Raw genomic sequence first — 14,835 nt, 5'->3', positions numbered from 1 at the left:
TTGAACTCAGGCCCTTGCGCTTGCCAGGCAAGCGCTTATTTTACTGAGCCATCTCCTTGGCCCTGGCATGAAGTTATATGTAATATAAGTTTAAAAATTTTAAATTAGGGCCGGGGAGATGGCTCAGTAGAATAAGCGCTTCCCTGGCAAGCACAAGGGCCTGAGTTCAGTCACTGGTTCTGCAAAAAAAAAAAACCTTCACATTCAGTAACAAAAGACAAGAAAAAAAAGTTAAGGTTTCTTGAAAGCAAACACTAATAGTCAATTATTTGTTCAATCTTGCATAACTATTTCTGTTAATCTGAGCAACAGATCTGATAATAAAAATAGATAATATAAAAAAAAAGAAAAAAGAAATGCTTTAAAATTGTTGATACTAGGCTGGCCAAATAGCTCACTGGATCAAAGCACCTGCAAGCTCCTGTTTGTATCCCAGGGCCTGCCAAGGCAGCCACTCCAATGGGATGCAGGGAGAGGTCAAAAGACACTGGGACTGATGGCATGCTCCTGTAATACCAGCTCTCGGGATGCTATAAACAGGAGGATCACTACGAGTCTGATCTAGTCCTAAAATACAGAAAAAGAAAATAAGGATAAAGTAAATTTCACAAAATTCTTTAAAGCTAAAAAAAAAAAAATAAAATGGATTTGTCTAATATAATTTTATATTATATATATTTCTAATTTTTATTTTATTTTATTTATTTATATTTTTTTGTGTGGAACCGGGGCTTGAACTCAGGCCCTTACACTTGCCAGGGAAGCACTCATTCCACTGAGCCATCTCCCCGGCCCCAATTATATTTTACATAGTCCTCCATAACTACCATTTTGAGAGCTTTTTATTCTTTATCCAGGATCATACAGCAATTTCTCTTGCCTTCTGGATTATGGTCTTTGTTATTTTCTATACGCTATGTCTGGAGGTATTAGAATATTTCAAGTTTGTATAAGTGGAAAATATTTTGTTTTTAATTTTCAGTTATGTTTTCTAAGTATAAAATTCAATGAGGACAGATTTTTTTTTCAGTCTTTTGGATAAATAAGTCTAGTTTATTACCCACTTGTTCTTTTTTTTCTAATGTGGAATAAGATGCTATTTAATTTTATTCTTCCATAGATAATGTTTTTTCTACATATATGCTTTAAGGACTTCTTTACAATTTAGACAATTTCATTTTTATGTATCTTGGTATGATTTTATTCATATTTCTTGTGAAAAAGATTCATTTTTCTTGGAAATGTGGAGCTATAATTTTAACTAAATTCAGAAATTTTAAATCTTTAAATTCTTATTGCCTACTCCCTTCTACTATGAGAATTCTAATTAAATGAATATGTTTCTTGATTTGGCATAGAGAGAACTATTATATGACTGATCTGTAAACTCTTCATGTTTATTTTAAACAATTTTTATTGTTACATTCATTTAAGCTTGTAAATTTTTTACAATTATTAATCTCATGTTATGTATTCATTTCAGAAATATTTTTCTAAAATTCAATGTCTACATCTTATATCTTTCATATTTCAATATTTGCCTCCAATTTTTAATTTGCTATATAATTATTATTGATTTTCAATAAAGTTAATTATGAGTTAAAAGATATGTCAAGGTCTCAGATGATGAATGAATTGTATTTTTTATTGAATTCAATTTATATATTAATTTTTCTGTGCCTCAGTTTTCTCAACTATACTATGAAAGCAAATATCACAGTTCATCTAAAGTGGATATGTATTGCTGAGAGTAGTACTTGGTAAATGCATAATGCAATATACTATATTATATAACAATAACTACTATTATTGCTATTAAACATAAATATTATGTTATTACTATTTATTCACTTTAATTTCAAGTCTTATAAACACAAAATGCTAAATAAGTGGAGTTGCCTGGAAGATGATAGTCAAAATTTTATTACTATTTGCTTATGGATAGTCTTATGGGCATTTATTTTCCACTCATTACATTTTTCAGTATACTTTTATAATAGGGTTAAAAGTTAAATTTTATGCTGAAATGACTTGACGAGGACTATGACAGAAATCTAGACTAGCTTAAAATTTGTAACCAGTCACATTATAGCATTAATGAAATATTAATTGAATCTATTGCTATGTGACAAAAACTTTACATTTATGTACCTTATTTTACTTAATTCTAAATTCCTTCGAACTAGAAGTTGTTTTAAAGTTTAATCAATATGACTTTACAGAACTAAAGGTAGTTTATCACACTGTTTATCACAGTCGACATTCTGACCAACTAAAAGAATTTTATTTTTCATTTTAAAAAGTACCAAGTAAAGTCCCAAAGGTGCCTTTCATATTAAATCTTTAATTAGAAACCACTTTGGTTTCTGACACATATTGCACAGATGCTTAAGTGTTAAATATTACTGGAGCTTGATTACAAAAGGCAATGATTAATTTTAAAGCAGACAAAAAAGATAGGCTCTGATTACAAAGGAATGATTAAGGCGAATGTCAGACATTGTACATTTATAGCAGTCTTTTGCCATTATCAAAGGATAAGACTTCGGAAAAGTTTATATTTAGAATTCAGGGTACTTTGTACTTCATTAGGTCAAGCAGTCCAATTCCAGTAAGGATTAAAGGCCCCTGGGGCTTTGCTGCTAGCAAACCACACCGGTCTGGCTGCAGAATGGGCCTAAGGAGCCACCATAGTTTAACTTCTCGTGGTGTCAGACCCACGCGAGACTTGGCCAGCGCCTGAGGGGAAGTTGGCAACCTGAGGTAGAACCAGTGAGCGCCAGGCTGCTGAGAGACGGTATTCGGAGGAGCTTACCTAGAAGAGAGATGAGACGGGAAGGGAGGGAGGAAAAGGCTGAGCAGAGCAAGACTGCTGCCCAGTCCTGTGAGCGCAGAGTCAGCTGGGCATAAGGCAGAGGAGGTCAAAATCGCCACATGCTTGCCGATTGAGTCTGGGCCGCCGAGGCCCGGGTTGGCCGCCCCAGACCCGCAGGGCCTGAACGCCGTTCCCAGCATGCTCCGTGCTCGCGCGGGCTGACAGGAAGTGAGGCAAGGCTACCTCAGGACAGGCCCAACCGAGTCCGTCTTTATTGTGCCTTGCAGGATCCTCAGACTTGGTTATAAAATATTTAACAGAGAAAGGAAGGATCCACAGGAGCCTCGGCCCGAGATGAGTTTCGAGTCCTTGTTTCAGCACATCATCTTTGCCGAGCACCAGGCTGAGGAGGGTCGGCGGGTGATGCGAGAAGGTCTGGGGTCTCTGATCCTTTCTGGGGGCTTTTGTTTTCTCCAACTGGGCGCTTGGAGGAGAAGGAAAAAACCCGAAGGTGGTGGGCAGAGCCACAGGGGGAGTTTTACATATTGAGGGAAGGACACAAAAGGTGTCAAACCAGATTCTACCAGCATGGCATGGAGACTTTACTAAGATTGATGTGTCTAAAGATTTAATTTGTATTACAGTAAGGTCAGAAATAGCCAGATGTCGTGAAAAAATTAGGAAAGCAACAGAGGAGCTGAACGAAGAGAAAATCAAATTGGACTCTAAGGTACTAAAGCACAGAGCTTGCTAAATATAACTTGGAAAAGTCTTTCTGAATTTTTTTTTGGGGGGGACATTATTTTACTCTTTAACTTCTTGTCCTTCAGTTATGAAGCACAGGACTTCTACGCTGGCTAGTGCAATTTCATGTCCCATAATGAGTTCTAAATCTCATGATGCTTCACTTTTGCTGTGACCTCCAGGTTAAGTACTGGAGAACTCATTGTTCATTTTGTGAAATGATTAAGTTTTTAAAAAGGCACAATGGCAGTGGAAGAGGAATAATTGTTTAATAAGTAGTTGGTGCAATATATACATTTTGAATAATAAATAACTTAAGTGTGTTATGTTGATGTAATGAATTGATTGTAACTTTTAAATGAGTCTGTCTGCCTTTTGCTTTTCAGTTCTCTACCAAATTTTGTGTAGGCCTTTCATCCAAAAGCATACCACTTGCCTTTTTTTTTCTTATGGGACACATACAGAGTTCTGTTGTTTTAAAAATAGAAACGAGAATGGTGGCTTCTTGAAGAAGGATTTTAAAGGGTAGGTAGAATTACAGGAAAGAAAGAGAAATACAGGGGCCGGGAGATAGATCAGTAAAATAAGCACCTAGTCTTGAGTTCAATCCCTGGTACTGAAAAAAAAGGGGGGGGAGGGAGAGGGAGGGAAGGAGAGAAGGAGAGACAGACAGACAGACAGACAGAGATGCAAGAAAAAACAACATGCCAGAGACAGGAGATAAATCTGTCCCATGCATATTGCAAAAGAAATTTAGTCAAATGCAGAGGATGACCATCTGGAATTAGAGGAAACTGTTGTAACCCAAAAATCAAAAACTGGACTCAGCTTAAAAATGTAAAAAGCTCTTTATTTAGCTGAGCTCAGGGGTGGCACATACTCTCCTCTCCAAGTAAGTGCGCTCAGGTGGGGAGAAACAAGGGTTTTTAAGGCTGAAAACCGCAAAGGGGAGGTCTTGTGACTTGAGCGGGAGGGAATGCAGCATGGGTCAGCATCCATTTACGGGAAACAGGTTACATTCTTTCAACATGCGGTTACTATTTTCAGGAACAAACAATTAAATTTTGTGGCATGGTGTTGATCATGGGATGTCACAAGTTGAATGTTGAGATAATTTTGGGAACGGGGAGTTACATCCTAGAACAAATAATCATTATTTTAGGATATGGGGGATGATCACAGGATACATTGAGCAGATTGCTTTTTAAGAATCTGTGGTTAAGAAAAAAGGAATAGTTTGAACATTAACAGTGTTCAGAGGTCCCACGGCCAGCTTGAGCCACCAAGATGGAGTTTAAGTTGTCAGCTTATACCAAACAGGTCTTGATAACAAGGTCACAGTGGAAACATACAGAGGTGTATAATAGAATGGCTATTCTGGTTATAAAATGGAGTTAATCACATAGGTTATAACAGAAATGCACAGAGTTGTATAACAAAATAGCTGTTCTAGTTACAAAATGAAGACAGTTACATAGGTTATAACAGAAACTATGGGCAGTTCTTCATCAGGTTGTGGTGTGATAAAAGTAGGTTCAGGAAGATCTTAGTTCCGATTAGAAGAATAGGGGTACTTAGGAAGCTAAAAGCATTTAAGTGTGTCACAATGAAGGCCTTACTAGAATGTGAGGAGACAGTTCTTCAAAAGTATTTATTCAATGTTTAAGGCGGGACTACTCAAGCAGTATGCAATGAGAACTCTGAGCAAGTCTGTGTACTTCAGATATGTTTATTACAGCTTTTACTTTATGAAGAACTTTTCAGTTTTATCAATAAAATAATCCTAGGGGACCAGAGATATAGCTCAGTGGCACAGGTGTCTGCCTAGCAAGTGCAAGGTCCTGAATTAGATTCCAGTATCCCCCAAAATAAATAATCCTAGGATCTCTTCACTTTTTAAACTTTGGCCTTTTGTTCTGTGTCATGTTCAAACATCAACTAAAGAGCTTCCCCTTGCTAAAATTGAGAACTTTGGTAAAATTACCTTATTAAACAAACAGTAACACTTATGGTTGTATAATCCATTATTTTATGAGCAATATATTTATAAAAATGTTTTACCCATTTTATTCTTGTTGTATGCTTTCTGTAGTGTGTGTATACATTAGTGTATACAATGAACTAATGATTACTAATAGTGTGAAGATAATGGGAAAGTGCAGTCTTTTAGTTTAATTGACACTTAAAATTATAAGTATCTGTGGATATCATGTTTTTTGTAGGGCTCAAATCAAGTACATCTACTCAATATTTATCTTTTATTTTGGGGGGTACTAGGAACTGAATTCAGGACCTTGTGCTTGCCACTGAATTATATCCCCCACCCTATTTATCATTTCTTTGTGGTAAAAGTATTAAAAATCTGGTTACTAATATATAGTAAATTTTGTAATCTGTAGTCACGCTGCTGTGCCATAGAACACTAAAATTTACTTCTCTCATTTAACTCAGTACCTGGTGGCCAGTCTTTTTTCATTTTTCCTGACCTACTAGAAAAAAAACGTGTCTATTTAAAATAGAATTTGGAACTATTATTCAGTAGAGACCCTACCCCATACTTTGCTTATGACTAGCAGATAAACTAGCTGATAGCAACAGTGCCAAAAGCTCATGTAATGGGCAAAACATAAAGAATGTCATGATGTGATTTTCTCTTTCTTGAAAAAAAGTAAGATATTTTCAGGCCTGCTAATTAGAAGGTAAAGAATAGGCAAAATGTATATGACTAGGGCATGCATAGCTAACAGATATATTGGTATTTATTTGTTGAGCATTGTTCTAAACACTTCTTTAATCATCACAGGAAATCTGTGTTGAGGCACTATTCTTATCCTCTGTTTGTAAATGAATATACTAAGAAATAAAATGACTTGTACCATATATAATTTGAAAAATTAAACTATCATAATGAAAATAATGAGTGATGCCAGCATATTTTATTAAAACAGATTTTTTAAGGGCTGGCCTGATAGCTCAGTGGACTAAAGCATTTGCTTAGGCAGAGTGCAGAGGCCAGGGTTCAATCCCGGCATGCCAGGCCACCCCACCCCCCAGGACTCCCTGCGACATTGACTGAGACTAGGGGTGGTGGCACGCACCTGTAATCCCAGCACCTGGGAGGCTGAAAACAGAAGGATCACTACCAGTCTGATCTGTGTATTGAGACCCTGTACACCCTGTAGACCTTGTCCTAAAATACAGGAAAAAAGAACCCAGATTTCTTGAGCTTAGTTTCAACTTTTTTCTTCATGACATATAATGAGACATCTGAAGCTTTGCATCTGGGGCAGTATTTTTAAAAGGTCACTTATGTAATGTTTTTGTGTAAAATGCATTTTTGCAGGATTTGTGAAGATAGTGATCTGACAGATAATAATTTATTTTTAAATAAAAAGCTTGCTCTTTGTAATATTTTCTTTGTAAAATGTTTTCTTTTTGTAATACTTTCTTTGTTATTAAACAATCTTGCCTGAAATGGAAATATAATTTGTTGATATATACACATACATAAAAAATGATTCAATTGTTTGTATTAGAAAAGAGGCAGAGCAAATCTTTAACATTGTTTAGAAACGTTTGCTGAAATTAATTAATACAGCCTCATAAATGTGCATTGCTTTTTAATCAGCTCATATAATGGGTTATAATACAATTGTATCTTACTAATAAAATTAACATATGAGGGTCACAGTTCATGAGACACTAATTTGTAATTGAAATAATTTGATTTATAATTATAGTCAAGATGATATGTGTGTGTTTATAAAGATTTTAAAAGTGGAACTACAATTATAATGGAAATGACTAATGGAAAAAACTAAAGGAGTAATTATAAATTGATTTCTTGTTTCTTTTATTCTCTGAGTTAATTATATGTCTGCCTATAACAATGAAAATATATTTACTTGAATATTTGACTTGGCACTTATTGACCCATTTATCAAGTGGAAGCACAGTATGAGGAGAAACTAGAACATACTTTGAATAGAAGAGTGCTTGAGCTGTTGTGCAACTGTATATTTGGAAAATATTTGGAGCATTTATTTTGGAGGCTTCTTGTGGTCAAAATGTATTTGGGAAGTACAGTATTCATTTTTTTCCCCTGCTCTGTAAAACTCAGGTAGCATGTAATTAGAACTTGAATGATAGCACTTGCCTGTCAGGGCTCAATGGATTCTTTAAAATGTATGATTGCAAAAGTCTCAGATTGTATAGTATGAGTACTTTGTGAATTGGACAGCCGTATGCCTGGTTAGGTTTGGTAATACAAAAGCAGAAAGATAAGAACATGCTCTGGTTTTGCATTAATACTTACCAGTATACCTAAAGATTTTGCTAGTCAAGCAAAGGTTTTACAATACAGATAAGAGAGCAAACCAAAATTAAGAATTTAGGATAATTACATTTTCTTTTAAACACCTTTCTTCTATCTTAAAAATGGTATATAATTATAATTTGGGCATTTAATATTTTAAAACATCTGACATAAAACCTAGTACAATACCGTACTCCTTAAAAAGGAGTAATAGAGGAAAATTGAGGCTATTTTGTGAATATTGTGCTCATTTTACTTCTTCTAACTTACTGCATTAATATCATAATAATGTATAAATTTTAAAAGAAAAGGATATTGACATGAAGTAATTTAAGATAGCTCCATTTACTTCTTTACTTCAAGATGCCCAGGTTTTTTTTTTTAATTAATAAAAATTAAGAAACCTTCCATAACAGCAAGCAGTCATATTCTTTAGTACTACATTACCTAGTTAGGGAAAGAACAAAACCATAAAGCAATATTTTTTATAATATGGAAATGGAGTTTTTTAATTGAGGGGTTTTTTATATATATATTTTAGCAAAGAAGAATTTGGACCTATCTAATTATTTCACTTTATTGTTGATTAAAAGTTGCTCAAAAGGGTCGGCCATATAGCTCATTAGATTAAAGGGCCTGCTTAGGCACAGGCAGGGACTGTGGTTCGTATCCCAGCATGCTGGACAGGCCCTGCCCCCAGGTACACTGAGACTCCAACTAAGACTGGGAGTGGTGGCACATGCCTATAATCCCAGCACTTGGGAGCCTGAAAACAGGAGGGTTGCTATGAGTCCAGTCTGTGTAGTGAGACTTTATAGACCCTATAGACCCTGTACTAAATACATTTTTTAAAAAAGTTGCTCAAAAACATGAATGAAAGGACATTATTTGTTTCCTTTACTTAACATTTGTTTAAATAGTATACAGGTTATTTAATCTTCATTTAAAAAATAAAATTGAAATTCTGTTTTTTCAGAATATAAATTTACCATTGTATTTTCATCAGTTGTGACCAAGAACATTTTAAGAATGGTTACAGTTTGTTGCTTACAAAGTCTCTGTGAGTTCTTCAAAGAAAATTCCTTTTAAATCAATTGGATTAAAATGGTGAATTCACCAAGGAAGCAGAAGAAAAATAGAATCTGGAACATAACCAAATTGAGCTTATATACAGGAGGAATATCTCTTACATTGTAAAAACTAAAAATAATAGGTAACATTTAGTAAACAATGCTATATGACAATTTTTATATTAAGAGTTTTATTAATATCTCAAGTTTTACAAAGAACCCTATGAGGTATTACTGTTATCCCCAATTATATTTAAGAAAGCTATCTTTAGAAGAAATAAGTAATTAGCATGGGTTATGTTAAGTGCTGAGTAGCAGATCTGAGATTTGAAACTATATTTGACTAAAGAGCTCTCAGCTTTAACCACTGTAGTGTAAACAAGGAAGAAGAAAAGATAGAGAGTAGATGCAAAGAAGTTTGAAGAACTAGTAACAGGAAAGTCAAGACATAACTAAAAGTCTCTCAGTTTTATGTCAAACAATTGTACTGTATGTGTCAATTATTTTTAGGGAATGTTTAAACTGTGCCATTTATATTTTGCTCTGCTTTGTCAGTTGTGTAACCTTGTATAACCAAGCAGTGCCATTCTTTTGGAAAGATTTTCCTTTAATCTTCTTGCTGTTTATTACTAAAGATCCCTATCAATCAAGAATCCTTAGTTCTTGGCCTTGAGGTACTTAAAATCAGAGGAATTATCCATTCCTTAGAAAGGAGGCTCTGTCACCTTAGGTTTCTCTTTATTGCCAGTAATAGAAATTCAGTTCCAAATGGCTTAACCAATATTAGGAAATTACTGACTTAAATAATTGAAAACATACAGTTGAGTTGATATTTTATGAATTATAATTGCATCAGGTTGCTTTGCTTATAACAAAAATTTGGCCATGGTAGCTTTAACCAAATAAGGGTTAATTTTTTTCATATACTAGAAAGTCTGAAGGTGGGCCATCCAGGGACATTTCTGTATAATAGTTACTCCATGAAATTCTAGATTCCAGCAGTTCTCTTTTTTTTAGGTTGTAAGCTTTATCGTAAAAGGTGAACTATACAATATGTCAGTTTCCATGTTTGTTTCAACTGCCTCAATTCCAGTAGCTAAACTGAACTGTAAGTTGTTACCTAATTGGTGTTGCCTTATATAATTATTGTCTTCAATATTTGTTTTGGGTAATGCCTTAGCACAGTCTCCTTTACTTCCTTCTTCAATACTTATCTTATGAGGCAGACTTCTTCATTCCCTTGTAATCTTCCACTCAGGGAGTAACTGATAATGCTCCACTGTTTCTTGTCATCCCTCAGATAAATATTTGGTGAATTGCTACTGGTTTTCATTCTCTTGTATGTTTTAACAATTAAGCATTCCATCTTGAAATTTTAGATATCAGGAATGACTAATAAGACTGAGAATAATAAATACATAAAAATAGTCACAATTCTTTGGAACATTTGAAAACAATTATTCTAAGAGGTTGGAAATACCCATTTATCCCTGTTGATTCGAGAAATATTAGAACATGCTAGTAATATGTAATGGTGAAGATAATTTTGGGAAATTGGCACGTGTTACGAGCTTAACATAGCACAATGATTTTGAATCCCTTTAATTCCCCTCCCTTTAACCCCTCTTTTATATCCTCTTTCCTGTTCTCCAGAAGTCTACCTGTAGTTTCCTTGATTTAATTCATTTATTGATTTGCTTTCTCATATAAAAAAAGCCATGCAATATTTAACATTCTGAATCTGGCTTATTTTCTTATCATGATTGTCTCCTGTTACATCTGTTTTCCTTCAAATAACATGGATTCATTCTTTTTGATGGCTAGATAATACTTCATTGTTTATTTATATCACATTTTCTATATCCATTCATCTACTGACAGGAATCTAAGTAGTTTCTACAGCTTAGCTACTATGTATTCTGATACCATGCATGCTGTCTTTCTTTTGAGAGTACATCCAAAAGAGGAATAGCTGCATTTAATGGCATTGCTATTTTTTATTTTTTTAAGGAATTTCCTTAGTGGTTATCTAAACTTACATTACCCCCCGATGCAGGAGGGTTCTTTGTACTTGCATGTGTGCCAGCATTTATTGTATTTGCATATTCCTGGTGATAGCTATTCTGACAGAGATGAGATAGAATTTCAAGATAGGGTTTTTTGGTTTTTGTTTTTGTTTTTTTTTGGTGCCAAGGACAGAATCAAGGTACTTTTGCTTTGCATTTTCTTAATGGCTAAAAATGTTGACCAGTTTTTCATGTATTTATTGGGCATTTGTATTTCTTTTGAGAAATGTCTGTTTAATTCATTTGCCCGTTTTTGATTGTTTTGTGGGGAAATGGCTTATGTTTTTTGAGTTCCCTATGTTTTCTAGTGGTTAATTCTTTACCAGAAGAGTAACTAGAAGAGATTTATCTCCCATTCTATAGGTTGTCTCTTTATTCTTGTTCGCTTTACTGTTGAAGCTTTTAAATTGGATGTAGTCCTATTTGTTGATTCTTGATATTACTTCCTGGGCTATTAGAGTCCTAGTCAGGAAGTCTTTGCCTGTGCAGTAGGGTCAGGTGTTTCGTCTATGTTATCTTCCAGCAATTTCAAAGTTTCTGATTTTATATCTGTGTCTTTAATCCATGTTGATTTGATATTCATACAGGCTGAGAGATAGGGATTTAGTTTCAACCTTCTGCATGTGGCTATCCAATTTCCTCCGTACCATCTGTTAAAAAGGCTGTCTTTTCTCCTACATATGTATGTGTGTAGGTTTTTTATTTTGAAGGGATATTGGATTTTGTTGAACATTTTTTCTGCATCTATTGAAATGATCATGTAGTTTTTTATCCTTGATTCTACTTACATAGTGTGTTAAATTTATTAGTTTACATCCTTAGACAAATTATGCATTTGTCATCAATGATATTGATCTGTGGTTTTCTTCTTTCTGTTGAGTCTTTTATTCACTTTGTTTTGGGGTTCATAGATTTGATTTGGAGGTATTTCTATCTTTTCTATTGCATGGAGAAATTTGAGGTGCATTCACTGTTACTATTTCTCTAGAAGTATGATGAAATTCAACAGTAAATATTTTATGTCCTTTTTGTAGTTGGTAGAGATTTTTTGTTTTACTATGTAAGTTTCATTGTTTGTTATTGATCTGTTTAGTGTTTCATATTTTTTATGAAAATATGAAAAATTTGGGCTGGGGAGATGGCTCAGTAGGATAAGCGCTTGACTGGCAAACACAAGGATCTGAGTTCAATCCCCAGTTCCACCAAAAAAAAAAAAAAAGAAAAGAAAATATGAAAAATTCATTTTTAAAATTGTTTTTTAAAAATCATATATGTATTTATGTATTTATTTATTTGGTAGGGGGTCTTGCTATGCAGCTCAGACTCAAAGTGATCATCCTGTATCAGCTTCTCCAGTTTTGGGGGCCAGCATGGTGCACCTGGGGTTCTGGGGCAGCACGGCATGGAATACCGGAGATTGAACCTGGGTCCTTGCCCTGGGTCCTTGCACTTGCCAGGCAGGTGCTTAGACCACCAAGCTATTTCCTCAGCCCTTCTTGGTTCAGTTTTGGTAGGTCACATGTGTCTGAGAATTTGTCCATCTCTTCTGATTCTCTGACTTATTAGAATGTTTTCAGAATAATTTCTAAAAATCCTCTGGATCTCAGTGGTGTCTTAATTTCATCCTTTTCATCTGTAATTTTATTAATTTGGGCCATCCCTAACTCTTTGGTTAAAGGTTTACTTATCTTTTTTATCTTCTCAAAGAACTAACTCTTGGATTCAGTGATCTTTTTTTTTTTTTTTTTAGTCTAAAGTTCATTAATTTTCACTCTGATTTTTATACTGTGATTTCTTTATTGATTGTGAAATTTTTGTTTTGTTTTTGTATGACTCTGAGATGTGCAGTTGGATTATTTGAGAGCACATGCGTTTTTCTAATCCATATCCTTATAACTAAACTTTTCTCTTCGAACAACTATCATGTGTCTGACAAATTTTGATATGTCCCATTTCAATTATCAGTTAATTATAGGAATTTTAAAATGTCTCCTATTTTAATGACCTGTTAATTGTTCTAGAGTATGTTACTCAGTTTCCATATATTTGTATAGTTTCTGTGGCTTCTTTTGCTCTTGATTTCCAGTTTCATTTCATTTTGATCTGAGAGGATCAGGGGTTTCTTTTTGTTGTTTTTGAGACTTAACGGCCTGAAATGTGCTCAGTTCTGTAGAAAGTTCCACATGTTCCTGAAAACAATGTGCTTTTTGCTGTTGTTAGATGAAATACTCTGCAGATGTCTATTAAATCTATTTGCTCTATATTATCATTTAGTTCTAATGTTTCTATGTTGATACTTGTGTAGTAGACCTGTTTGTGAAAGTGAGATATTTAAGTTCTCTGCTGTGATAACATTGGGATCTGTCTGATATTTATATCAAGTAGTGTTTTGTGAAGTTGCATGTGGTGACATTCAGTGCAAATATACTTATAATCATTATCTCTTTTCATTGAATTGTACCCTTTTTTTTTTTTTTTAAATTTGGCACAAGGTCTCACTACACAGCTCTGACTCATAGTGATCCTCCTGGCTCAGCCTCTCCAACACTTGGATTACAGGCGTGAACCACAATGCCTAGATTTGGTGGCCAGCATGGTGCATCCAGGGGAAGGCCAGCATGGCATGTGGTAATGTGGCTTGAACCTGGGTCCTTGTGTTTGCAGGCAGGTGCTTAGACTGCCAAGCTATCTCCCCACCCCTGAACTGTATTTTTCTTTCTTTCTTTCTTTTTTTATTTTAGTAAGGGTCTACAGGGTCTCACTATGTAGATCAGACTTGTAGTGAACTGTCTTATGTTCAGCCTCCCAAGAGCTGGGATTACGGGCATGTACCACCATGCCCAGTCTAAATCACCATCTCAGTGTGCTCAGGGAGCAGGGCTGGCACAGCACATCAGGGATCAAACTAAGCCACTGTGTCTGCCTAAGCAGGCGCTTTAATTCGCTGAGCTATTTGATTTGGCCGGCCCTATACTCTACCAATATGTAAAAGCCTTTTTTTGTTTCTTTTGATCAGTTTTGGTCTACTAAATCAGAAAAGTGTAATTGCTCCTGGTTTCTTTCACATATCAACTGCTGGTATCACTTTCTTTCTTTTTTCTTTTTAGTCTGTGCATGCTTTTGCAGGTGAAGTATTTTTCTTATATCCAGGCTGCTAGTCTGTGCCTTTTAATTGGAAAGGCCATTTACAAGGAATGGTACTATTGAAAGCTGTGTACTAATTTGCATCATTTTTTTTTACTTTTCTGATGTTTGATTTTTTGTTTCTCATTTATCTACTTTCACTATGAGGCTTATTCCTTCCCTTGGTCCTAAGGGAGTCATTTCCTTCTAAGTCTATGTTCAGCATTCCTTTAAATATTTTTTGCAGTACTGTGTTAAAGGCCATGAATTTCTTTATACTTACCACAGAAGGGCTTAATTCCTGCTTCAATTTTGAAGAATAGCCTTGCAGAATATAGTATTCTGGACTGGCAGTTATTTTCTTTCAGAGCTTAAATACAGCCTTTCAAGACCTCCTGGCCTTTAGGATTTCTGTCAGGAAACCTGTTAGATGGTCTTATAAGTGACTTGGCACCTTTCTCTAACAGCTTTCAGTGTGCTTTCTTTGGAATTTCTGGCATTTTGGACTATGATGTGTCATAGAGATGTGCTTTGCTAGTTGTATTTATTTGGCATCCTAACCACTTCTTTACCTGGCTATCCATCTCATTCCAAGGTTTGGTAAATTTTCTTCAATAATTTTAGGGAATAGAACTTTTATGTCATTGGTGTATACTTCTACACCATCATGTAAGCGGATTATTCTTTTTTTTTTTTTTTTTT

General features: G+C 34.8%; 1 protein-coding gene across 1 annotated transcript in view; it reads left to right on the top strand.

Moving 5' to 3' along the window:
- The first annotated feature begins 2,775 nt into the window (after positions 1 to 2,775).
- Ccdc172 (coiled-coil domain containing 172) overlaps positions 2,776 to 14,835 on the top strand; it is a 104,233-nt gene continuing 92,173 nt past the window's right edge. The window contains exons 1-3 of the mRNA XM_004647546.2: positions 2,776 to 2,797; positions 3,103 to 3,248; positions 3,460 to 3,545. Of these exons, the coding sequence (XP_004647603.1) occupies positions 3,170 to 3,248; positions 3,460 to 3,545 (165 nt within the window). The 5' untranslated portion in view covers positions 2,776 to 2,797; positions 3,103 to 3,169. The remainder of the gene's footprint in view (positions 2,798 to 3,102; positions 3,249 to 3,459; positions 3,546 to 14,835) is intronic.

This window comes from Octodon degus, unplaced genomic scaffold (assembly GCF_000260255.1).
Source record: "Octodon degus isolate 3935 unplaced genomic scaffold, OctDeg1.0 scaffold00311, whole genome shotgun sequence".
Taxonomy (NCBI): Eukaryota; Metazoa; Chordata; class Mammalia; order Rodentia; family Octodontidae; genus Octodon; species Octodon degus.
The sequence above is the reverse complement of the archived record's forward strand: the minus strand, read 5'-3'. Positions and strand labels throughout refer to the sequence as shown.